Source organism: Leptinotarsa decemlineata, unplaced genomic scaffold (genome assembly GCF_025532065.1).
Source record: "Leptinotarsa decemlineata unplaced genomic scaffold, Ldec_3_MD MMD2_tig00000010_RagTag_RagTag, whole genome shotgun sequence".
Classification (NCBI taxonomy): Eukaryota; Metazoa; Arthropoda; class Insecta; order Coleoptera; family Chrysomelidae; genus Leptinotarsa; species Leptinotarsa decemlineata.
In genome coordinates, this window is record NW_027412538.1 from 13,712,809 (window position 1) to 13,739,143 (window position 26,335).

At 34.4% G+C, this 26,335-nt stretch overlaps 5 protein-coding genes across 6 annotated transcripts in view; 2 read left to right on the forward strand and 3 right to left on the reverse strand.

Annotated features, from left to right (window-relative positions):
- The window catches only part of MFS3 (Major Facilitator Superfamily Transporter 3), a 32,840-nt gene extending 24,976 nt beyond the window's left edge, over positions 1-7,864 (forward strand). For both annotated transcript variants that reach the window (XM_074171528.1, XM_074171529.1), the window contains exons 4-7: positions 1,182-1,523; positions 3,231-3,437; positions 6,405-6,932; positions 7,361-7,864. In XM_074171528.1, coding sequence (XP_074027629.1) covers positions 1,182-1,523; positions 3,231-3,437; positions 6,405-6,932; positions 7,361-7,567 — 1,284 coding nt within the window. In that variant the 3' untranslated portion in view covers positions 7,568-7,864. The remainder of the gene's footprint in view (positions 1-1,181; positions 1,524-3,230; positions 3,438-6,404; positions 6,933-7,360) is intronic.
- A 469-nt stretch (positions 7,865-8,333) lies between these two features.
- On the reverse strand, positions 8,334-9,893 carry LOC111510051 (uncharacterized). Its single transcript, XM_023165907.2, has 3 exons — positions 9,648-9,893; positions 9,403-9,591; positions 8,334-9,345 (listed from the first exon to the last, which is right to left on the reverse strand). Exons 1-3 carry the CDS (start codon positions 9,761-9,763, stop codon positions 8,682-8,684), a joined length of 969 nt encoding a protein of 322 aa, XP_023021675.2. The 5' UTR covers positions 9,764-9,893; the 3' UTR covers positions 8,334-8,681.
- Positions 9,894-11,902: 2,009 nt separating this feature from the next.
- l(2)10685 (5-methylcytosine rRNA methyltransferase l(2)10685) lies at positions 11,903-13,704 on the reverse strand. The gene is made up of 4 exons (XM_023165910.2): positions 13,514-13,704; positions 12,490-13,458; positions 12,120-12,376; positions 11,903-12,067 (listed from the first exon to the last, which is right to left on the reverse strand). The coding sequence occupies exons 1-4, from the start codon at positions 13,592-13,594 to the stop codon at positions 11,923-11,925; spliced, it is 1,452 nt and encodes a 483-aa protein (XP_023021678.2). The 5' UTR covers positions 13,595-13,704; the 3' UTR covers positions 11,903-11,922.
- A 1,027-nt stretch (positions 13,705-14,731) lies between these two features.
- RpS26 (Ribosomal protein S26) lies at positions 14,732-16,627 on the forward strand. Its single transcript, XM_023165913.2, has 3 exons — positions 14,732-14,890; positions 15,078-15,255; positions 16,415-16,627. The coding sequence occupies exons 1-3, from the start codon at positions 14,888-14,890 to the stop codon at positions 16,582-16,584; spliced, it is 351 nt and encodes a 116-aa protein (XP_023021681.1). The 5' UTR covers positions 14,732-14,887; the 3' UTR covers positions 16,585-16,627.
- Positions 16,628-19,371: 2,744 nt separating this feature from the next.
- On the reverse strand, positions 19,372-23,594 carry LOC141480839 (uncharacterized). Its single transcript, XM_074171533.1, has 2 exons — positions 23,452-23,594; positions 19,372-21,066 (listed from the first exon to the last, which is right to left on the reverse strand). The coding sequence occupies exons 1-2, from the start codon at positions 23,458-23,460 to the stop codon at positions 20,851-20,853; spliced, it is 225 nt and encodes a 74-aa protein (XP_074027634.1). The 5' UTR covers positions 23,461-23,594; the 3' UTR covers positions 19,372-20,850.
- Between the last annotated feature and the right edge of the window lie 2,741 nt (positions 23,595-26,335).

Here is a 26,335-nt window from a genome sequence, read left to right on the forward strand (position 1 = left end):
ATTCATCTCAAACATGAAAACAGCATTGCTGAACTTCTAGGGTTCGATGACAATGTTTTCAATTGTGGTGAAATACATGAATCAACATTGCCCGTGAATATCAATAAGGTGAGGATTATTCGTGTGGATTGTAATGTCACAGCTGGAGCATATTCGAATGGCGATGAAATCCATAGCATCTTTGAATTTGATATTGATGTAGAGCCCGGTTACAAACTCACCAAGGAGCCACAAAATATTATTTATATGCCAATCCGACCTGGTGGTCGGAATACATTGACATTTTTTCAATTTTATATTCTTTATCAATAACCAGAGCGTTTATAGGTTTCTGCTCTAAAGCTTCACTTTGTTGAATTATAGAAAAATTAATTTTTTCAATGTCAAATTTCAAATTATCCATATTCATAAATATAGTGAAATTACGGTTAATTAAAATAAAATATATATTCACCTCACTGACGAAAACGCCCTCTCGGATGGGTTGATACTCGTTGTCTTCACTTTGGAATTCGACAAGTACTTCTGTTTACCTATTTGGGTATTTTAGAGTGTCTAAACTGAATGTGGAAGCATGATATTCTGAACTTATATAGGAATTACCAACAAGGGAGGGGGCAACGCCGAACCCCACTGTTCAAGGTTATATTCTGTGCACGTCACGATTTCATTCAAGGTCAACATGCAATGCCACAGAGCAAGCTCAAGGTAGTCGAAGTGTCGAACGTCAAGGTCAAACCCCACACTCAAGGTAAAACACCGCATTCAATCTCATACTATGTGTACGACGTTCAAGGTTAGGTGACGTCATACGATATTCTGAACTTATATAGGAATTACCAACAAGGGAGGGGACAACGCCGAACGCCCACTGTTCAAGGTTATATTCTGTACACGTCACGATTTCATTCAAGGTCAACATTCAATGCCATGGAGCAAGCTCGAGGTAGTCGAAGTGTCGAACGTCAAGGTCAAACCCCACACTCAAGGTCAAACACCGCATTCAGGCTCATACTACGTGTACGACGTTCAAGGTTAGGTGACGTCATTCAAGGTCGTGTGACGTCTCAAGGTTAAAAGGGGTGGGGGGAGGCGTTCAGTCGGCATTAGCACCCTACTTTTATTTCTCATTTTTACTACATCCATCAATTTATTCTTTGTATCATTTACTGTTTTTGCAGGATGGACCATTCGCCTGGCCGGGTACCGTCCAAGGTATCCTCCTGAGCGCCTACTTCTGGGGATACCTCGTGGCCCAAATTCCTGGAGGCAGAGTAGCGGAGCTGTTCAGCGCAAAGTGGGTCATGTTTTTCTCGGTCGCTATCAACATTGTTTGCACCCTTTTGACTCCCCTGATGGCTCAGCTGCATTTTGGAGCTCTGATCGCGATGAGAATAGGAGAAGGAATTGGGGGTGGCGTTAGTTTTCCCGCCATGCACGTGATGCTGGCTCACTGGGCTCCCCCCAGCGAGAGGAGTGTCATGAGCAGTATTGTGTATGCGGGGACAGCCTTAGGGACTGTGGTAAGTCATATGATTGATTTCCGGGAATATTCAACTCCAAGTGTCGAAAAAAATTTAAACTGTAGTACATGTTTCGAACCTATATACAGTATAGTATATGAAATGTCAAGTACTAAAAGGTCTACCTTGGGACAAAATTTGATATGTTTATTAAAGTTTCAGGGCATACTACGATATTTTCTCTTAGTCGAAAATCGGGATTTTTTATTAGCGATTTTTTATTGAAAAAAATCACTACGCCATTGGATTCAGAGTGTCTCTAAACAGGTGTGACCAAAATTTCATGAAAAAATATTCATTATTAACAAAGTTATGACAACTCAAAAATTCGAAAACTCGCACAGCTAACAGTCACAAAAAACACCCTATATCGACAGATATAGCCATGTGAATTTGTTTTTTTTTTCATCTGGCGGCACTTTATTGTTGAAATCATTAAAAAAATGATATATTGTGACTGTTAGCTGTGTGAGTTTTCGAATTTTTGAATTGTCATAACTTTGTTAATAATGAATATTTTTTCATGAAATTTTGGTCACACCTATTTAGAGGCACTCTGAATCCAGTGGCGTCGTGATTTTTTCAATAAAAAAAATCGCTAATAAAAAAATCCCAATTTTCGACTAAGAAAAAATATCATAGTATGCCCTGAAACTTTAATAAACATTTCAAATTTTGTTCCAAGCTAGATCTTTCAGTACTTTAAAAAAATTATTAAAATCGATTTACAACTTCAAATTTTAGGGGGTGTTTCCATTAAAAATGGGTCACACTGTAGGTTGATCATCAGCTATAATTATTTGAAGCTATGGAGAAGAAAATATTTCACTGTATAATGGAGAAAATTGTCACATTCTTACCAATGAACAAATGGTTACAATGATATGTTAATAATAATGAAAAAAATATTTTCTTGAGGTAGTAAAAACGACGGAAGTTTATCGCGAACAAGTATATAAGAAAAGTATATTATGAGTGTCAATAAGATCTAAAATTTGTTAGATGGATAGATAGACACATAGATAATTTATTTCAACACGTTACATAATAAAATGTTTGTAGCAAGTCAAAAAATAGCATGAAAGTAATTTGTTAAACAATCAAAATCTTATAAAAACAAACGAGACACAAATACAAAAATATAAAAAAAAAATATTTACTATGTATTTTGACATATTAAACATTTAAAATGATTCACGTACACTTGATGTAGCGGCAGAGCTTGCTGAAAACTGTAACTGTTGCGTTTTATCTGTATTCAGTTTGAGTCGATTTTACACGAACCAACTTTCTATCTTCTCATCGACTTCCTTTGATATTCTATAGATATTCAATAGAATTTTAGTCAGAGTAAATAAATGTAGTGTCATCGGCAAACAAAACAGATTTATATGGATGCATGAAGTTACTAATGTCATTCACGTAAATCATGAATAGAAGTGGTCCCAATACTGATCCTTGGGGAATACCATGATTTAAATTTTACAAAATATGCGTAAAGACGTTTTTTAATAATATTTACTGTTTAGTTCTTCAACATTTTGATGTGGTTGTAGGTTTTCTGTTTTAATAATTATCGTTTTAAATTGTTTCTGTACCGATGAATCGCATAGAAAAGTATAGAAAATTAGAAAGTATAGAAATAGATATCAACAAGTCACTGTGAGAAAACTGAGAGGTGAAGTTCGTGAAAATATTTAATTTCAGGTATTCATGCTGGTATCTGGTATAATAGCTGGTGCCGTAGGATGGGCTGAAGTGTTCTACATCGAAGGTGGAGTTAGCCTGATCTGGTTGATACTTTGGACGGTTCTGGTAGCTGATTCTCCAACATCTCAACGTTTCATCAGCAAGGAAGAGAGAGATTTTATTGTTTCATCTTTGAATCAAGGCCAAGAAGGTGTAAAACATGAGGTAAGTCAATAAACCTGTTTAATAGTTTGCACATGTGAGTTATCATATTGTTTTAAAGATCTACAATATACAGGGTGTATATCTCTTGGCATCTCTTTTTCAGCCTTGATTTAAAAATATGAACATTGGAGGATGATTTTATATGATCATCAAGAAAATTATAGAGCTTTAAACTTAGCAAACCACTTTTCAACGATTGATTTTCCTGGTGCTAAGACCGAACAATGTTTATAGCCAAGCCTTGCCTTCTATAGTTGTTCTGTTCCCAAAAAGCAATGCTTTATTCACACACCAAACTCCTTTGTATGCATTTTCTTCAAACTAACAAAAATGCTTCACTCAAAATGTCCTATCCTACAAACTAATAATCCGACAGCTATAAAATTTGTACGTGTGCGTCTTTTGAAGGTTAGGGTTTACTAAAAATCGTATGGATTTCTTACCAGTAGCGCCATCTGTGTGTTAGCCTACGAATTTTTCAGGCCATCTAGTATGTTATTGCATTATATATACATGCTTCACCCAGTTTAGGGACTATATATTCCGATACCTCAAAGAGTTTTGGATTACTACACCTTATTACAGTCAGTTTTTAACAAAACTTTGTAATTTTCGGTGCCATGAGAATATATGTCGGCAGCTCAAAATGTTCTAATTTGTAAAGAGTCATTAAACAATCATTATCATCATTAAACAACATATTTTTCGATTGTCGAAGAATCTGTTTATTGGAATCATTTCAATGAATGGGCTACTTTGAATTAATTTTCCAAAACTTTGCTATAGTTGCCAGTTTCTTCACAAAAAATGATACCTACATACTTAAAATAAATAAACGAAAAAAAAAAAAGGAGTAGAAACGATGAAATAATAAATCAATAAACTTATATATCAAACTGAAAAGCTGAAAAACGGGGCACCACTAGGCTACAGCCTAATTACCCTATATAATAATCTGGACCTGGGAAAGTCCTCTTTAAAAATTCTGAAATATGATATGTAGACCCTCACAGCCTGTATCTAACAAAGTGTAAGGCTTTATTATCCGTGGTCTGCAGATTTTTTTATACCTAACGTTTCGTCTGCTACTGCGGCATTGATTATCAAAGGCAATCAGCAACGATGGAATTGCTCAACCTAGATGTCGGACGACCGACTGTTCCTGTACCTGACTGATCCGACTCTTGTTGATGTTCAAGTTCTCTTCCATGCGGTTAAAATTATTCTTACATACATGTATTTCTATGGCCTGTCTGAATAACATCTTGTTTTATCCAAGAACTTGCATGTGTACATATTGGATGCCTGAGGTCTTTAGCTGACCATTGTTCTTGTGAACTTGAACTCTCAAATACACACATCGGAAAAGTCTAGGGATATTTTTAAAAATGGCAATCATTTTTTTTTAGATCGCTTCAGGGAAAAAAAAGTTGACGGGTGATTATTAAACGAATGTAACTTACAACAAAATTTATTAAATGGTCAAAAATACTGAGTACGCATATAAGCAAAACTAAAAAAAAAATATGGCTCTTCTTTGGCACCCCGAAAAAAAATCATAATACAAAAAAAATTGGAATCAGTACAAAGTATGGCCTCCACGCTGGTTTATTACGGCCCTACATCTATAGTGCATCGACAAAATGAGATTGTCAATGTCTTGTTGAGGTACATTTGCCCATTCAGCGATTAAAAGCTCTCTCAATTGAAACGTTGTGTGCACATGTGCACATGCTCGATGGGATTCAGGTCCGGTGATTGTGCTGGTCATGGCAATACATCAACTCCTTCGTTGGTGAGCCAGTCAGTCACTAGACGCGCGACATGTGGACGAGCATTATCGTGCATTAGGTGGAAGTTTTCACCAACAGCACCAGCAAACGGACGGACGATAGGTAGAAGAATGGTGTCGAGGTACTGTCGAGCTGTGAGGGAGCGATTTTGAAAAACGAGATCGGTTCTCCGCCGATCATAATTCCGCCCCATAGCATTACTGTACCACCTCTGTATGTGTGGACTTCCTGGACGTGTCTCAAACGTTCATTATTTCCAGGTCGTCTTCACAGTCTTACTCGACGAGAATCTGGATGAAATCCAAATCTGGATTCGTCTGTAAACAAAACTGTGGCCCAATCATTTGCATCCCAGTTTTGATGTTCTTGACAACACTCTAATCTTCTACCGCGATTGCCTCTAGACAAAGGTGGACATCTAAGTGGCCTTCTGTTGTGGAGATCTGCTTCATGCAGTCGATTTCTGACAGTATCACGACCAATGGTTACCTGGTGCGTCTGCTGCAACACGTTAACCAACTCAGGTGCTGTGATTGTCAGTTGTCTTCTTGCGGTTAAGACCAAAAATCGGTCTTGAACTGCAGTTGTAGCGCGTCCTCGCCCTGGATGTTGTTCAGTTGGACTGCCAGTTTCACGGAAACGCCGCCACAATCGACTGATAACATTTTGGAAGACCCCCAAACGAAGAGCTACATCATTTTGTCGCATGCCACCTTGAAGAAGCCCTACAGCTCTATTCATCTCAGCCAATGGTAAGTGATGGCGTTCCATGTTAAAGCACAATATTTCCAGTTTAATTGCTGAGCAAGAACTGCATAGAATGTACAAACTCGACACTTTCAGATTATTCATTTTAGCCGAAAACCTACAGTTTGTAAAAAACTTGATAAAAGATTAGTTACCGTTTTTGCAGGCTTTGTTCAACCCATAGAAATCTACAGGATGGTCGAGTGTACCAATTTAATCGAAATTAAACGACCTCATGCATTCATTTTTATGATATTTAGTATGTTATAAAATATACCTAGACTTTTCCGATGTGTGTAGTATGAAATATGTGGCAATACCATCGACCCAGTATTTACTGGTTCACTATTTACTGGGTCCATTCTATATTGCTATCAAAAACCCTTAAAAAAATGTACAGTGCTCAAATTTCATTATTATTTTCTAGGAAAAGCACAAAATGCCTTGGAAATCAGTGCTGACGTCTCCAGCTTTCTTAGCCATACTAGTTGCACATACCTGTTCGAACTGGGGCTGGTACATGGTTCTAATAGAGCTGCCGTTGTACATGAAGACCGCTCTCAACTTCAAAATTTCTGAAAACGCTGTTCTCACCGCTGTCCCGTTCCTGTGTATGTGGCTCTTCAGTCTGATTCTGAGCAAGACCTTGGATACTCTGCGTGAAAGGAAGTTTATATCTACAACGACAGCTAGAAAAACCGCGACCGGGTGTGCCAGTGTGATCCCGATGATTTGCTTCATTGCTCTTTGCTACGTCGGGTGCCAGAGGGCGTTGGCGGTTTTTTTGATGACTTTGGCCGTCATGTCAATCGGAGGGATGTTCTGCGGATTTTTATCTAACCACATCGACATTGCTCCTAATTTTGCCGGGACACTTATGGCCTTAACGAACACAGTGGCGACGATCCCAGGTATCATTGTGCCCGTTTTTGTGGGAAAGCTGACAACAGCTGATGTGAGTATGTTTAGTATTACTGTGTTATACTGTGACCATTTTTTCGAGACTGAGTACATAGTCTTTCATTTTTTTTTAAACAAATATCAATTTCAGTTTATATTTTTTCATAACAAATTACATTTGCACCATTACTTTGGTCCTTCTTGAGGTTTTTGTGGATTTTATCATGAATTTCCACCTAATGAAGTAATCGGCTTCGTCAAGAAGACAAAATCATTTGGCCGATCTTAAATAGTGTGTGTGCGCCACAATAAACTCTCGCGGGTTGCAGTGGAGGGTCGAACACACCCACTGACCTTAGAACTTCAGTGATATGCATATTACATACCTGTTCTTTCTTTATGCTCAAAAAAATATGGTTTCAATAATGTAAATTATATTAATTTCATGTTCGTACAATTACAAACTAATGTTTTGGCTTCCAGAGCTCAATTAGGTCGTGGAGGATTATATTCTGGACCACGGTCGGTTTCTACATAGTGGAGATATTAGTTTACATGGTATTTGCATCTGGTGAAGAGCAACCTTGGAACAAAGTTGAAGAATCTGCAGGAGAATCACAACCACTTACCTCCACGAAACAGAAAAAGGAAGAAATCAACGTTGAAAAACCAGAAGTGAAAGCTATCTGAATACATCTAAACAATTTGGGAACTGATATTTATTGTAGCTTCACAAAGTCTGATTCAAGGATCTGATTCAACCAACTAATTCTTGAGAATTTGAGTAGGAGCTTGGCTGCCACATTTTCATAATATTTCCTTTGAAATTTGTGTCTATTGAAAGACTCTTTCGATAGAAAACACACAGTGATACTCAAACTGTATGCAGAATGATTTTGAAGATTTTATTTAAATTATTTTATTGAATTATTATTAAAGTATTCATTTTATTAAATTATATATGTTTTCAATAAAAGAAATGTATAATATTGCTTTATCATTTAATCTAAAACCGTAGCACCCTATTTTATATTTTACATTTTTAGATTGTTACTTATTTTCTGTGAAATTTTTACATTGTAATGGAGTTTATCCTGTATAAATAAAATAATTAAGTAAACCAATAAAGTTGACTGAAGTACTGCCTCAAATGAGTCATTATATCAGAACCCTTGTTGACATTCTGATAATTTCAGTAGTACTATTTATTTCAAGTACCAGAACAACAGTGCTGACTTCTTGCTGTCTAGAAAATGTACCTGTTAATAGCGATGTATTAACAAATTTCAAAACAACGATATATTGATTTTTTTCTTGAATAGAAGTTTCCCATACTTTATATGTTGATGAAAGATTGGCAAGCCGAAAAAAATTGTTACCAAAATATCATCTATTTGTTTACCTTTTAAATTCTGAATAGTTTTTCAAATTGACGGGAGTGTAAAATAAATTTAAGTTATTTTTCAACTTATAATTCAACAGTGATAAACTAAAAAACATTTTTCAACATTTTGCAGTTTATCATAACTTCCTTATACTCAACATCTAATATAAAATCAATTGTAACTTTGAGTTGATCTCTAAAAGAAATAATTATTATGAACATTCAGCTGGTGAAATGAGATCAGAAGCGGATCCAAAACACTGTTCTAAGCTGGAAAACTATGCAGATTATTTTCAGGGGAAATACCATTTCTAATTGCTAACGTCATGAGTCAGCATCAGAATTCGTGCCTAAATCGCACAGTATTATTTTATATGTTCGTACATTTGGGGGCAACACATAGATTATTCAATAACTAATTCATTTACTTTCCATACCACGTTTCCTTTTCAGATTTTCAATTTTCCGTTTATTTCGATTGGGATCACCTTTCAGCCTCTTGATAACCAGTGATTTATATTTAGGTTCGACAACTTTGGGTTTGACAGGTTCGTCAGAAAATGCAAGAAAACCTGTTTCATCCACTTCCATTTTGGCTGTTTTCTTCTCATCAGTTAGTTGTGGAATGAATGCCCTTTTTTGTTTACTCACACGCTTCAAGTAGATGGTTTGTTTTATTTGATTTTCATCTACTTTGACACAAGATTCAAAAACTTGATTTTCACTGCCAACATCAGCATCATCATTCGATTCATTTTTCAAGGATCTATTAAAATTGATGTGGTTTTTTGGAAGAGGGAAGTTGGCAAAAATTTCATTGACAGTTTTCTTTATCAAATTCAATCCTGGTTCCGAACGAATATCTTTGCGAACTCCTAAGGCAAGACTACTGATACCTGTATGAGTTTTCAATAAGTCTCTCAAGTCGTCAAGGATAAGTACAGGAACCCTGTATAAAATTGCCAAGTCAATCAAATGTTGCACCATTAATATGGGGTGGACATCACCTGCTATTAAGACAGTGTCGGCATTATTCGTTTCCAAGAGTTTTGTAACATTGTTGACTCCCAAACACATACCTCCACTAAAAAAAAAAAAAAAACAAAATGAATGTTTCATTTTCAGGAAATAGCTCACCTACCTCTCTATTTTGGTTACTACTTGTCCAGTTACATTCTTGATGTAATCTTCCCTGAATTTTTTTCGGTCAGCTTTGGGAATTTTCTTTAATTCTCGCCAAGGTGTGTTAATTCGATTCTCTTTCATCCTAGGAAGATTGTTCTTCAAGATTTCTACAAGTGTTCCATGATGTTCTGATGGTACTTTTGGCCTGTCAGAGAATTATTATTATTGTAAAGAAAATTAATAAAGATAATACAGTTTTACCAGAAAAAGTTGTTGAATGATGAAGCCAATACATTTTTTATTGTTTCTTTTGGTTTACGTTTCTTTGCCGAAAGACTCAATTTTTGTTGTTTTTTGGTCAATATCGGAGTTTCCATAGTATTATTTGATTTATATATTCTTTCAGTACTCTCATAATATAAAAATAGTGAAATAATTCACAATTTGTTAACTTAAACACCTATTCTAACCTAGGTATATTGTTAGGTTAAGACTCTCTTCTTCTTCTACTTCGGACTAGTTCGGACCTTATCTGTTATGGAAATAACCAATGTTTTTAAACAGAACTTTCAAATTACAATTTCTAGATGTCGCCCACTGTCTCCTTTTTACAATAATTCGATTTAACAAGTACGTTACCCCCAAAAAAGACATACAAACTGCTTGGAATCCCGAAAAAAACTGAAAATGCCGAATTTTTCCACCTACCGAAAAACGGATCTCTTGCGGGATCTGGTTACTTAACTTAAAGTAATCTTTATATTGTTAATAATAATTTCATCATGAGTGCAGTCAATTGTGTAATTATTGATAGTAATAAATTATTTATGGTTGCAGTGGATTTCTTGGAATATTCATAAGGTAACGACGAGTGACCCTACCTTTGGCGAAAATCAAATTCAAATCTAATAGTAACACAAACTTGGTATACCTACTCTAATATTTTGAAAAAAGTTGAGTTCAGACATTTTTTCCACTATTGGAGTGAGCCAAAACGGAGAATCTCAGGGTTTTATTATTGAAGGTGAGTGAGGCTGGCAAAGAGAATAAGAAACACTGTGTTGTCTTTTTATTATTCATAACACTTGTGGAAACTCGCAGCCTTAGCTATGCACTGAAAGAAGATATTCGTCTTACATAATTGAACAATGGAAGTTTCAGGCAATTAAACAAAGATTTGAAGGTACTTATAACGTGTTTTTTACCTCAAAGAAGACAAGCAATGGAAAAATATTAAAAAGCAAATAGCCATGAAGGCTCGACTTTTGCATGAAACTGTAAAGAAATGATGCTCTTCACAAGTAGTTTATTCACTGAAGAGGGGCCAAATTTTTTTCTACGGATATAAGTATAAAAAACCTATGTAAAGTAATTTCAAATTTAATCTGGAAAGGATATTGTGGCGCCATCTTCCACAGAAACGCTCAACTCATTATTACTCATTTGAATATACACAAAATAAAACTGTAAATGTGTAGTGACATTGTAAGCTTTGTCTACGAGTTACGAGGTGACGGTAGAAAGATGTTTTTGTCATAATGCTGATAATACAATATCAATTATTTGAGAGAATTGGAAAAAAATATATGCATCTTCTCTACAGGAGATGTTGATTAACTTTCTTTAAATGTTTCTCGGTAAATCATACAATAGCCATAAAGGCTCGACTTTTGCATGAAACTGTAAAGAAATGATGCTCTTCACAAGAAGTTTATTCACTGAAGAGGGATCATTTTTCTACAGATGAGATTAATATAAAAAAACCTATGTAAAATAGTTTCAAATTTAATCTGGAAAGGACATAGTGGCGCCATCTTCCACAGAAAAGCTCAACTCATTATTACTCATTCGAATGAACATAAATGAAACTGTAAATGTGTAGTGACGCTGTAAGCTTTGTCTACGAGTTACGAGGTGGCGGTAGAAAGATGTTTTGCCGTAATGTTGATAATACCATATCATGTATTTGGGAGAATTGGAAAAAATATACGCATCTTCTCTACTGGAGATGTTAATTAACTTTCTTTAAATGGTTCTCGACAAATCAAATAATCATTACCTCTACTTGTTCTACTAGCACTTAGTTTCACATTTCAAACGAGCATATCTATTATCCAATGGCATGATCTGTTGGATTGTCAGAATACGAGAGCACGTTTAGGGGTTCTTCCAAAGTTTTAGGAAGCCTATCTTTCTCTTTCTGAAACTATGGAGGATCCTCTATATCTCCCACACAGGAAGTAAATCTGGATTTTCCCTTGCTTCTATACACCTTTACATCATTAACGAAATAAATCTGAACTCTACTTCAATCTTTGTAGGTGTTGCAGGAAAGCAAGTTCTAGAATCCAGATTCTCTTATCGTTATCTGTTTTATCTTGAGTTCTGTTTTGTTACTTGTTTAGTCCTATGTACAGTCGGCGAAAACTGTAGAGAGACAGAAAGCGATTTCCCATTTGTCAATTGATATCAATTGATTTTCTCTGCTAGGCTTCAAGGCAGACAGAAAATATTAATCAGCTGTTACATGACTAATTTATTTTAGTTTTTTTAATTTACAAAAATAGGTTGGGCCATAGTTATGCGACATACTTGGTAAAACTAAATGTCCATATTTTAATAAATTCCTATCCGCAAATTCATAAACACTCCTAGCCTGTAGTAGCGCAGGAGAAAGGTCCCTGGAAAGCAAACGTATAAAATATATTTCATTCTAATCATAACTAGACTCACTTGACCACTATTTCCATATTTGTTTCTTCCCAAATTTGTTTCAGCGCCATATGAACGACTCCATCATTCTGAATGGGGCTCAAGGAACAAGTTGAGTACACAACAATACCCCCCTTTTGTACCAATTTCAGAGCATGGAATAATAATTCTTTCTGCAGCTCAGGCAGCTGCAATCTTTCTTTTATTCTAGATGGCTTAAAAATGTTATTGTCGTTTTCATGTAAAGACTGCCTGTCTGTAGTGCAAGGCACATCAACCTAAAAGAATTCTATATGAAAGTACCTTGAACAGCTCATTTTCAAACCCAAACAGAGAAGAGAAAGTTCAATTTTGAAATGAAGACTTTCATATGTATGAAACAAGGTCTTACCAGAATTCTATCGAAGTTATCATCGACAATATTTCGTGCATCCCCAAGTGTCAACTTGATTTTTCCTGGACCCAACCATTTCTCATTGAAATCGTACAAAAATTGTTCATAAACACTCTCAACTCTATCCAGCCTAGAACCAGAAATATCATTTGACACGACACATTCAGGATACAATGTTTGTATGGCCAGTAAGCTTTTACCTCCAGGAGAGGAACACATATCTAAAACCCTGTGTCCTGGTTTGATATCTAAAGCTAGAATGGGGAGCACTGATCCTCCATCCATCAGATAATAGTTATACACACCAGTTGAACCTTTCGAAGGGTTCCCAAAGTCGCTTTTATTATATTTTTCGTAACAGTAAATGTCTAAATGTTCTGGAAAGTGGATGTCAAATTCATTATCGGATTTTACAGCAAATTGAATATTTTGATCATAAAACTTGTAATGGGAAGATTCTGGTAAAAAGTCTTCGTTTCCTTTGATTTTCGTTGCTGGGATGAAGTGGTGCAGAATTTCTGGAGACAAAAAACTTTTTCCGTCTACTAACCTTTCCGTATCGTACTGGGCATTGCTCAAACTAGAAGCCAGTGAGAACTGGCTACTTTTTGAAAGATTATTATCTGACGTCACCTTTGGATCTACATTTTCGGTTGCTTTTTCCGTCATTTCATCCAATTTGAATATATTTTCTAGTGCTGTGTTGCGCTTTTTTTCACTTATCTCTTCTTGAATATATTGTTTTTCTAAGGTGAACAATCTACGCATATTCAAAGCTCCTTCAGATTCTAATTTTGAAATTGTTTCTATATTATCACCAAAACGATTAACCACAGCAATGTATTTCTTCTTGGCAAATAAAGCTTTTCGAATTGAAGGCCACTTTTTATCAAAAACCTGTTTGTAAAAGTCGTCGAAATGATTTAGAGCTTTGTCGATAGGATGATCCTTTTTCCGCAGTACAGACTGAAATGGAAACAATGGGATAAGAATTAAACCCTAATTCAAAAGACTCATTTACCCAATGGTGAGAAGGATGCTTATATCTGACGAATATTTTCGTTTCTTTAGTAACATGTTTGAGAATGCTGTATGACAACATATTTTCTCAGTTCATTAACTATTTCATGAAGCTATCTAAAAGAGTTTGTCCAAATTTGTTTTAAACTTTACTTTTTGTCAACTCTTTGGTTATGTTATGTCTATTTTATGAGGTTATAACTGTCACAGAATAGTCATTTACTATTCTGTGTAACTGTGCCACAGAATAGTATTAGTGTTTTATGCTTATGGTTATGCTTTTTTCGACATGGAACCAACAAAGTAACATGGAACGTAACATGAAAATCAAATAAATTGGTTGAATGCGCCTGAGAAAGAAGCAATGACCATACAATAATAGAGAACATCAAATAAATGTAATAGGGAATGAGGTCCATAGGCTACATTTATCTCAACAGCTTTTATCCACTAAAAAAATGAAAATATGTTCATGAACAAAACAACGGCGACAAAAAATATATCGTTCAAAAATGGTAATGGAGGTTTAGCAGAGAAATATCTACTGGTTTTTCCGGAAATAATTGATGTTCATCGCACTCTATTAAAATTTGCGTGATCTTTCACAAGAGAATTTGTATCGGAGACTGAAAGTGAAAGTGCACTTGTAAAGAGCATGAAAATTACAGGAATAGTCACTCCAGTATAGGAAACATAGCAAAAAAATCAAGCTGGTGTAAGTCACATCTACTAATGCCACCTGAAGAACGCTCTGTATCCAACAATAACCTGCTTCTGCCTTATGATTGAGATTAACACGTGTTTCCTAATTTTTTGTATAAAACGAAATTCTTGGAATATATAGTGACCCACTTCACAAAATATTTTGGTTGTTATGGTTTCAACTTCCTCATCTTCCTTCATCTATAGTTTATCGATCATTTCAAATTCAGTACCATATTTCTTCTGTAAAAATAATTGAGTTCGTACTTTCTACACGTGATTAAATTTTTCTATTACAATTATCACGTTCATTTCAGATTGTGCTAGATGAGATAAATACATTTCAATGTGTTCCGATAATTTGAAAGCCCTAATATACCCCAAAGCCCAAAATTCACGAAATGTTCATTTCGTGAATTTTGTCGAATTTCTAGATGTTTGAAGGTCTTTTTCACCGTAAATGAGTTCAATAGAAAACATGTATAACCGTCAGGATCGCAAGCTGATTTTTACTTGTTTACCTCAATTTCTAGCATTTGATTATTTACGTTGGTGACATTGAAAGAGAATCGATTGGACTTCCGCCAGGGCCTGCAACTGAAAACAACGCCAACCATATCACAATTTTGACAGCTCTTTTACATCCGTGCAACAGAGTTGGAAAGCTGTAAAAATGGTAATTTACTCATTTTCTATAAAACTTCATTATTTTTATACCAAAAACTTAGATTTTTCGACTACCTGGATAGGTATTTCATTGCAAGTGATACACTTGAACTTTCGAATATTTTGTTTGGTACATAACCTTTAATTTCTGAACACATGTGAGGTGATAAATTTTCATTTAATTTCTTTGTTTGAAGACTTGCAAAAGGCGCAATGGAGGACGTTCAAAACACGGCCGAGGTCATGTAAAGCCAGTTCGTTGCACCAATTGTGCAAGATGTGTTCCTAAGGATAAGGCCATCAAGAAATTTGTTATTCGTAACATTGTTGAAGCTGCAGCTGTAAGGGATATCACCGAAGCTTCAGTCTATACTCGTAAGTATTATTCAAATATAACTCCAAGCAAGTTTCTTTGCCTAAAGCCCAACAGTCTTTCACCTTTCGTAGTTTTTAGTTTGCTCTAAGTTTTGAAGTTTTGGCTTCAAAACTCTAAAACTGATTGGCTCATTCAAATTAATTCTGACTGATTCATTCTTCCAACTATATTGTCACTGCATCACAGAACTTGAACGTAAACATGTAGCTGTTCTTGCATGTATTAGATTCACAAATGTTTTATGTATTGTAATTTTTATGTTAACCGCTGATAGTAGATGTTTTTGTTGGCACTAATCATATTTCAGATGGGGTTTTCTCTCCGAAAGTTATTCTCTGTTTCGTATTATTTGATCGAGAAGAGACAGCTTTTGGCAGGAATGACCTCATCTGGAATAAGATTAATGTCAACAAAATACACCTAGACCTGAGCCAACCGATATAAAGATATATGAAATAATAAGAATTCTGGAACTGAATTATCTGGAAAATTAATGAATAAACCTTCATTCCAAAATTCAAACATGACTAAAATGATCGATGAATTACCTAACTCGAAATAAATTCTCAATATATAGAAATAAATACCCGTTCTGATGGAACCGATGTGGCAGGTGTAGATAAATACTATCAGACAGCTAACTTGTGCAGCTCGGGAAAAGGACTTTTATGTGTCTGCTTGAGAACTACTCTGAATGCACCGAGAAAAATATACTGCAGTTATTATTTTTTTATTTAACGACTTTGTACAACTCATTTTTCAATATGATACTATTATTGACTGCTTTAGTGAGGAAAAAACTTCCTATCTTTCAAGCCGTCTGAAAGGGTGGAAATATTAAAAAATGTAACATGAAAAATCGACTTTGCACGTCTATCAACCTGAGGTATGTTATTCCCGATGACCGTATCAACAATGCATAGAGTAGAAAATTCTCTGTCAATCAGTATATACCATGACACAGTAGAATAGATATTTATTGAGATATAAAGCTTCAAAAACACATGACATTGAAACTGACAAAACGTTTGAAACAACCTAATATATTCAAATTTGATCTTCTTTAATATCATTTTTATATCCTATAAGAACCACGAAGAATTTTGATTTTGAAATAAATAAATTTACATTACTATAAATTCTTGTTTTTTTTTTTAGAATACGTTCTTCCAAAACTTTACGCCAAGCTACACTACTGTGTTTCGTGTGCGATCCACAGTAAAGTAGTACGTAATAGAAGCAAGAAGGACAGGAGGATCAGAACTCCACCTCAGAGAAATTTCCCTGGACGAGACAACAATCGCGCTCAGCAACAACAGAGAAAATGAAATGTTTCCATTCGTTTTTACAATAAAGACCTAATGTAGAGTATGACTTGATCATTTATTATAAATATTTCCAATAGTTATGACAATGTCTTGAATAATCTGGAGAAGTGTTGAATTCGTTGATAACCTTCCAATTTATTTTTCCAAGTTGACTACTACAGTCATAAGAATTACAAACGAATATTCTACTGAACATATCTATGGTTAACTTTGTTGACATTTTGCAGCTTTTTCTACTATATGGATTATATTTTATATACTTTTAGAAACTGGAAATAAAACAATAGCAAGTTGGTGTTTAATCAATCACAAAAGAAATTCGGTAAAAATAAAAAATTATAATTTAACAAATGACTTGTGTTCGGAGGATTTCATCGATTCCTTCAGTAATGTGGCGGAAAATATTATCAAGTCCCTACCTTCTGCGCCAGATTTAGAGTTATTAAACTTCAAAAATTTTCCAGCACCTTCCTCATTTTTCATGAAACTTGTTAAACCACCTGATGTTAAAGAGGCCATCACTTTATTAAAAAACCACCTGTTCTGATGTTCATGATTTAAATAGCCGAATTATTAGAGCAGTGAGTGACATAATTGTTGAGCCTTTGACTGATCTAATCAATTTGATGTTTGTAACAGGAAAATTCCCTGATATTTTCAAATTCTCTAAAACAATCCCTGTATTCAAAAAGGGTGATAGAACGCAAACTGGCAATTATCGACCCATCTCAATTGTTTGCATTTTTTCAAAAATCTTTGAAATGATAATGAAAAAAAGATTGACCAAGTACTATAAGGACAGAAGTTCATTAATGAATCACAATTTTGCTTTCTCTTAAATCACTCAACTATTAGTGCAGCTACAAGTGTTGTGGAGAGGCTAATTGAGGGTCTTGAACAAGGTTACCATATGGGTATTACTCTCTGTGACTTGTCTAGGGCCTTTGATTGTGTTTCCCATGATATACTTGTAGAGAAACTGAATTATTATGAAATTAGAGGAGTAGCTCTCTCTCTTCTTGAGTCATATTTATCTAATCGATCTCAAGCAGTATTTTATAACAACAGTTTGTCCAGTTTTAGGATGTGAAATTTGGTGTTCCACAGGGTTCCGTATTGGGCCCACTGTTGTTCATCATATATATAAATGACCTGAGTCCATTCTGATCTCCATATGCAAGTGTTCTATTTGCTGATAATACAACACTGATATATTCTCATAAAGATTACAGCTCCCTGAACTTGAAACAGTCCAGCTCACTTTTCAACTTACGACAACTTCGCCTTTTTACCAACACTAATACTCTTAGAATTGCTTACTTATCTTTTTTTGAAACCCATGTTAATTATGGAATATTGCTTTGGGGTAGCTCATCTGCTGCATGTAGTGTATTTCGACACCAAAAAAAAGCTATAAGGATCTTGGCTAATGCCAAGTATAGAGAGACTGCCCGACCACTGTTCAAAAAGTTGAAGATCATGACTCTTCCTTGCTTATTCATTTTAAGTACTCTTGTGGAGATCAATAAGAATCTACCAAACATAGTTACACAGTCTGATATCCATCAACATAATACTAGATAATACAGATGATCTAAAAAAGGCCAACAGGTTCTGTTTCAAAAAAATTATCAAACTTTTTTTAATTGAAAATTCCTTTTATACACTAGATGAATATGAAGAAAAGGTGATACAAGGTGGAATAAATTGATTTATGCTCACTGAGACATCATCTTTAAATTATTTACTCTTATATGTATATTCTGTTTATATTCTATTGTGGTATATGTCTAGTTTTATACCTACTTGATGTTTTTATCCAATGAACAAACTTTCGTGACTTGCTACAAATATGCAACTGTATATAAAGTGGTTAAATAAAGTACTTACTCACTTACTTACTATGTATTCTGTAAAAAACGAAATCGGTTGCAACGAAATGTTAAAAAGTTTAAGGTGGGAAGATAGATACAGATGTTTTAATTGGAAAGCCCGGATAATTTGTTCGCAAGCCATGTGTAAATATTAATGCATCGGAAACGAGACTCATCAACTCGAAGAAGTCAGTAAAATGGACATGCGCCCGAAGTGATCAAATCAAACGACATACATTTTTTGAAAGCAGCAATTGTAGCTCTTCAAGATGAAACAAGAAGTGTTAATCCCATTGAGAATGTAACACTCAGTAACGTCCAATTTGAAGAGGTCGTCCAGGAAGTCTTTGAAAGGCAGAATAGGCAATGCAATCTGGTGATTTTTGTAATGGAGGAACAGTCGTCGTCTATCCCTAAGGATGATAGAATCTCCGCCGAGAAAATTGAAGTAAACAAACTTTTGTCTCACCTCTCTCCTAATACTGTCTCACGAACCACAAATATATATAGGCTAGGTAAGTTTGACAGAGATAGAAAGACGCCACGCCCAATCAAAGTTACCCTCAATAACAGTGAGGAGGTCTTTGAAATAATAAAAAAGGCTCCCAACCTGAAGGATTCAGCATTCAATCAATCAATGTATGTCAGAAGTACGTGGCCAACTTCAATTGCTCATCTCTTCTCAGTTCAACGTACTTTTTAAGAAACATTACTTTTGGAGAACAGGATCTGTGTGATGAAACATTTTTCAAGACTATTCAAATTTAAGTATACTGCAATTGAAATCCAACTGAAACAAGCATTCATAGAGACACTGCTCTTGGAATCGTACATGTGAGATAGTCTATGATTCATTCCGCTGTATATTTCTGCAGTCTGCATGTTTTGAAAAGAACAAAATAAGACAGATATGTTGGATTGTTCAGGTATTCACGTTTTATTCTCTTCAAGCAATGAAATTAAAGTTTACTAGTATTTCAATTTGCATGATATCCCAGCATTAGCGTTACAATCGAGAAAACACATAAAACATTTTTATAAATGCTACAAAACTGTACAAATGGGAACAACGAGTACAAAAATTTCATACATTTCATAAAATTATTATAACAAGACGAGCCAATTTGAAATTTGACAACAAATACCTTCTGATCAATGTTGCAAAACATTTACTTCTACAACAGAAGTTGTATTTAGGGTTATATTAAGGAAATTATGGTTTAGCTTTCAGAGGGATTTCGATTCAAGACAATGAAGAAGAGTTATTGTAAAGCAAAGAAGAAAAGAGAAGAGAAGTAGAATTTAATAACTTCAAAAAGACAGTGAGAGAAGGAAGAAGAGTAAAAGAGAAAAGAAAGAGGAAAAGAATTACAGGTAGAATATATTATTGTTACAGAAAACATGCAAGTGAAGGAAAAATTACATAGAATTTGAAAATAAGAATGGAATTGATAGGAAAAGCTGTATAGACAAAATTGCAGAGAAAATGAAAACCAATTTAAAGCAAATAAATATACAAAATGAAAAAAAATGATAAGAGAAGCGGCATGCATTTGTGCACTGTGTTTAAAGATAAATGAATGTTTGGTATAGGTTTCAAAAAATATAAATCAACAAATTGAAAAGATAAAGTAGCAAGAAAATCAATCATAAATGTTGTAAAAAAATTAGAAGAATGTAAATAGTTGGAAATATAAGTAGGTATTGAACTAATTTAGAGTTGCAGGAAAGAATCAGCCAATATAAAGATTTTTTCAACACAGCCCGAACAAGAATAGAGGAATAAAAATTGATCAGTTAATAGCTGGATTGAAGATGAGGAAAGAGAAACATATTAAAATAAAAACTTGAAGAATAGGCAAGAATTAAAACATACCACAAAGAAGGAAAGCTGGAGAAAAAGACCGCAGAACTGCAGGATTGAGAACAAATAAGCGAAAGAAAGTGAAAGAGGGGAAAGAGCAGAAAAAGTAGAGAGAAAAGAAAAGGAGCAAACATGCTTTAAGTAAACACCGGCATATCTCATTCAATCATACTTTTGAACGTCAAACACACTGAAATAATACAGTATTCCCGTTTTCCATTCGTAGATTTTGAAATGGAATTCTTTGTAAAAAACAGTGTGAAGACAATTCCAAAGTGATAAATAACCATCCCATGATTCGTACAACTTAACTCTCTATTATTTCAATAACTTCTTCATCGTTGCCCTCATTTCAGTAGGACCACAGCTCTCTATACCTAATTTACCTCAACATTCAGACATTTGTATACACTATCTTATAAATCTTTGGCAGCTACAACATTCAACATAAACAACTAATCTCACTAACAATGAAAGTCAATTTAATCACAACAGCTGTCTACAGTTTTTGGTTCATCAGTATTCGTCTCAATATCCTCCATGCACAGGAAAATCGGCATACCATCCGAAAGCTCCATGATCACCTGTGTGTGCTCCGAAGTCCACTACATCGTGATGATGGCCCCCTCCTCCAGCTTGTCTCTGCGCCCGGACAAATCCAGGATTTTGCACTTGGTCCTCCACGCCAACGGGATGTGAAAATATCATCGAGAGTAATGAAGTTATGCAAATCAAAAGTAGAGCCTGTAAAGTAAATCACATTGAAAAAAAACTCATACTAATGGACAGAAAAATATATGGACAGAATGTTCTCTCTGAGAAACCTTCAGCATATGCTGAAGGTACGAGGTACCAAACAAGTTCATTTGGTGCACGTTTCCGACTCACATATTTCAAACGAAAACTAGAGTTAATCTTCTGCCACGAAGTCATGGTTCACGATTTCCAAGTATCCTAAATCGAATCTGCTGAAATCAGGTTTCATAATAATGATGTTGAAGATATTCCCAACTCCCAGAAACTTGTTTCCAAACAATATGGAGGGGGAATGTATAGTGAGAACTTCATGGTGGATACTTCATTGTGCCATATTTTTACACTGACACTTTAACAGGACCACGATATTTAGATTTCCTGCTGAACACCGTGCCCGAACAATCAGAGCATAACCCTCTGACAGAACGACAATAATGATATGGCAACAAGATTATACTCCTATCTATAATTCGCATATTATTACGCAACATATAACTGATTAAAATGCTGAGGTGTATAGAAAACAGGGGTGCAATGTGATGGCCATCTCGTTCCCTTGATATTATTCCACTGTTTTTTTAAAGGGGTTATCTAAAAGAAAATACCAAGTGCCTTTAGTGCATGAAATATTATCAGGTCATCACGACGCTATAAACTTGTTTGGGAACAGGCGAAGTAAATTTTGAACGTATCTTGGAGAATTTTCCGAAATTTTATGTGTTTCATGTAGGCCAGTAAAATTTTTGGTTAAGACTAACTATTCGGACCATTCTAATTAAGAGAAAATATTGCTTCTCTATATATCTACAATAACAGTGACATTCAAGTAGAGAATGAAATTGATTGGGTGTTAATGATAGTTTTATAGAAACTACAATAGTTACAACTATGCCAAAGATGATCGCAGAAGGTCGTTTTAATTTTCTGTCTTCACAAATAGAGGAGATATTGGTTGTTGGTGAAATTCTGTAAACAATCTGTAAACAATCTGTAAACAAACACTGTTTTGGAATTATTCTACGTCAGAGGATCTAGTTCTTTCTTTCATACACTTCACGTACCTAGGACCCATCATATACCTAAAAATACCAACAAATCTTACTCAAATCCAATCGCTCGGTTTATTCAAGAAAATTCTCAAAAAATGGCTTCATTCTACGCCAAGAATGGAAATACACAAATGGATAGATAGGAAAAATAATTACTATATCTAGTTCCATATTTTTTCAATTTCAAATTGTTAATGTAGTATTGTTTTGCTGTATACCTGCAAACTATTATTGTATATTATATATGTGTATATATATACGTGCATATATAAGTATATATGTACACAGGTGTATTTTTGTGCCTGTATATGTATGTATATATGTGTGCATATGTGTATTTGTCTGTATGTATGTCTGTGTATATGTATATATACTCTATGATATCTATATAAAAAGGTTATTGTTTCCCTTATAACCCCACGCACAAGGTTATATCCTTTTGTGGGTTAACTGTTATATTTACCATATAATCCTTCATTAATTTATTTATACATTTATTGTATTACACAATCATGTTTATGGATATATATTATTATCATTATTATTATATGTACACAAATGTGTCAAAGTTTTAGGTAATCGAAAATCTAATTTGTAGTCCCAGGAAAATTGTTCGTCAAATTTAAAGCCTCAGAATTTACAGGAACTCAAAATAACGAAAAAGCACTTATCATTGTTAACTTCCTCCTTTCTATAAAAGCATTATCAATTGTTGTAACTTCAATTATCTCTCCTTATACCCTACTACATTAATAACGAAATTTACCACTTCTAACAACAGAAGATTATTAACTTTTCCTGGATTTCATCACAAACGAGTATCTAAGAAAATGCAATGGCTGACCAACTGAGTAGGAATGAAATAATAAATTAAGAGATTTGATAAAAGCATACATATACAGATAGTTCAGTATTAAAATATGCCCAACAATAGAAACATTATTTTATTTTATTTCAGCAAATCTTTGTTCCCCTCAACCGATAGACTGTCAGGTGAAACGTTGGTTCAAGCCGAAAGACAGGACGATCAATTTTCACTGCCTATTGTCCAACCCGTGCTAGGAATCACACGTTGCAATGTAAGATCTCGTTAATCCTCAACTCGCACAAGTTTTGACTTTTGAGGGTTGTCTGAATAATTGAGACTGGTTCTCGACCAGAGTGGAAGAAATTACAAATTCCAGCCATCTGGAATATTCCATTGAAAGCTTTCCATACAAAGATCTTTAATGAAGATGAGTTCAAATCAATTACACAAAGTTTTCAGAGTATTATTCAATTACTCGTCTAAGTATTGAAAATATAAACAAAAATTACTACTTACAGCTTTCATGGTTTTCACGGACAATGTTCACTCGACAATAAAAGAATCGTGAATGCAGTATCAACAAAAGTTGAGTATTTATATCCCAGAGTATAAAAAGGACATTATATTGTTCTGTCTGCTCGCTTTCCCAAGTTAACCACAAAACAATAAATTTTTTGTTGTTCGTAATGAACTATTCGCTCTGTTGATGTCGTTTCATATAAAAGTTCGTAGATACTTTTTGCCGGTTAATTACAGTATATTCAAGTGAAAGTCTCTTCAGTTTCTGATACTGCAGGCCTTTCTCGAAAGACGGTTTCGATGCGGCCAACACAATTTGTTCAAGACTAAGACAAATGTAGTTTTTTAATTTGTCATTGTGATACATTTACCGATCAATACACAAGATATTTTGCTATATATGAATCGATCCACATGTCTCTTTTATATTTCAATAAATCAAGATGAATTGATATACAGTGTGACCCATTTTTAATGGAAACACCCCCCTAAAATTTGAAGTTGAAAGTTGATTTTGATATTTTTTTTAAATGTCAAGTACTAAAAGGTCTACATTTGAAATGTAGAAATGTTTATTAAAGTTTCAGGGCATACTACGATATTTTTTCTTAGTCGAAAATCGGGATTTTTTATTAGCAATTTTTTTATTGAAAAAAATCACTACGCCATTGGATTCAGAGTGCCTCTAAATAGGTGTGACCAAAATTTCATGAACAAATATTCATTATTGACAAAGTTATGACAACTCAAAAACTCGAAAACTCACACAGCTAACAGTCACAATATATCATTTTTTTATGTGGTTTCAACAATAAAGTGCCGCCAGATGAAAAAAAAAAAAACAAATAGCGTAAATATTTTTAAGGAAAATAACGGAATTACATTCACACAATTCAACTAACAATGAAGCAAAAAATTTTAATAAACGTAACTAATAACTAATTATTGAAATGTTTCGATTCAGTGCAACAATTAATTCCAACTCATATTCTAGTAGCCTCTACTAATCCACCACGTATTTCGATACATGTGTCGTAGCGCTTACGAATGTTTCTGATTACGTTCTTTAGTTCTTGAGGGCTAATATCTGCACATACCTGTCGAATTCTTGCACAATGTTAATTTCTATCTCTTGAGCGGTTTTTGTAAACCTTTTGTGTGAGAAGTCCCCAGAGAAAAAAGTCCAAAACTGTGAGGTCTGGAGATCTGGGTGGCCACTCTATAAACGGACTACCACGGCCTATCCATCGGTTTGGAAAATGTTTGTTAAGCCATTGCCTCACAGCTCTGGCATAATGAACTGAACACCCATCTAACTGGACAATTAAATTTGATCGTTCATTGATTGGCAGCTCGTGAATAGTATCCCAAAACTCTGTGTTTAAAAATTCTAGAAATCTCTGCGCATTAATGTGTTCCTCAAAAAAGAAAGGACCAATAATTCGTTCGTTCAATATCCCACACCAGACGTTGATTTTTTGGGAATACTGGCTTTTACAGTTTATTACCCAGTTAGGATTATCCGCTGCCCAATAGCGACAATTCTGTGATGACACTACTCCATTTGTAGTGAAAGTGGCTTCGTCGGTATATAAAATATTTTTTAGGAAATTTCTATTGTTTAAATATTCCCCTTGGGCCCATAAACAATATTCCAGGCGTCTTGCTTCGTCCCTTCTTGAAGTGTGTGTGAAAATTTTGGCTTGAAAGATTTAATATTCTTCGCCTTGAGACATCTCCGAATAGTTTCTCGTGGAATATTCAAATCTAAAGTGGCATTCCTTATACTAGCATTAGGATTATTTCTGAAAAAATCTAAAATGATTTGATCAATCCTGTCATTCCTGTTTCGTCTTTGTACAGGATTACTTTTTAGCATCATTTTTAATACTGCATCAGTTTCATTGAATATTTTATTTATTTTATTTACCACACCGCAGCTAATAAGAGGACGATCTGGAAGTCTCTCATTAAATACTCTACAAACCTCTCTAGCACTTATAACGTCAACTCCCGAAAGGTGTACAATTTCAATTTTCTCTCTTACTCTCAATCTTGCAGCCATGACACAAAATAATTTGAAGAACTGTAAGGTGAATATTGTTGACAATAGTACACTTGAATCTCTCACAAGTGTCAAACTGTAATATCATTTCCATGGCAAGTAAGATTCAAATTGAAATATTAGCTCTTAGTTTTAGTTAATTTGCGTGAAAACTTGAGTGTAATTCCGTTATTTTCATTAAAAATATTAACGCTTTTTTTTTCATCTGGTGGCACTTTATTGTTGAAATCATAAAAAAAATATTCTCATGGCTATATCTGTTGATGTAGGTGTTTTTTGGGACTGTTAGCTGTGTGAGTTTTGGAATTTTTGAGTTGTCATAACTTTGTTAATAATGAATATTTTTTCATGAAATTTTGGTCACACTGTTTAGGGGCACTCTGAATCCAGTGACGTAGTGATTTTTTCAATAAAATAATCGCTAATAAAAAATCCCGATTTTCGACTAAGAAAAAATATCGTAGTATGCCCTGAAACTTTAATAAACATTTCAAATTTTGTCCCAAGGTAGACCTTTTAGTTCTTGACATTTCAAAAAAAAATTATTAAAATTACAACTTCAAATTTTAGGGAGGTGTTTCCATTAAAAATGGGCCACACTGTATAAAACGTTGCCACAAACTTTTTTTGTATCATAATGTACTTCATAATGAAATATTTTTTCAAGGACAAAACACAAGCAATTGAATGATATAGCCGTTATTATGTGGTACGAAATCATCATGAAAAATAAGTAATGAAACTTTCTATTTTTTCACCACTTTTTTTGCAACTAACGTTACTGCAGTTTCGTCCTATAAAGGACATTTTCAAACT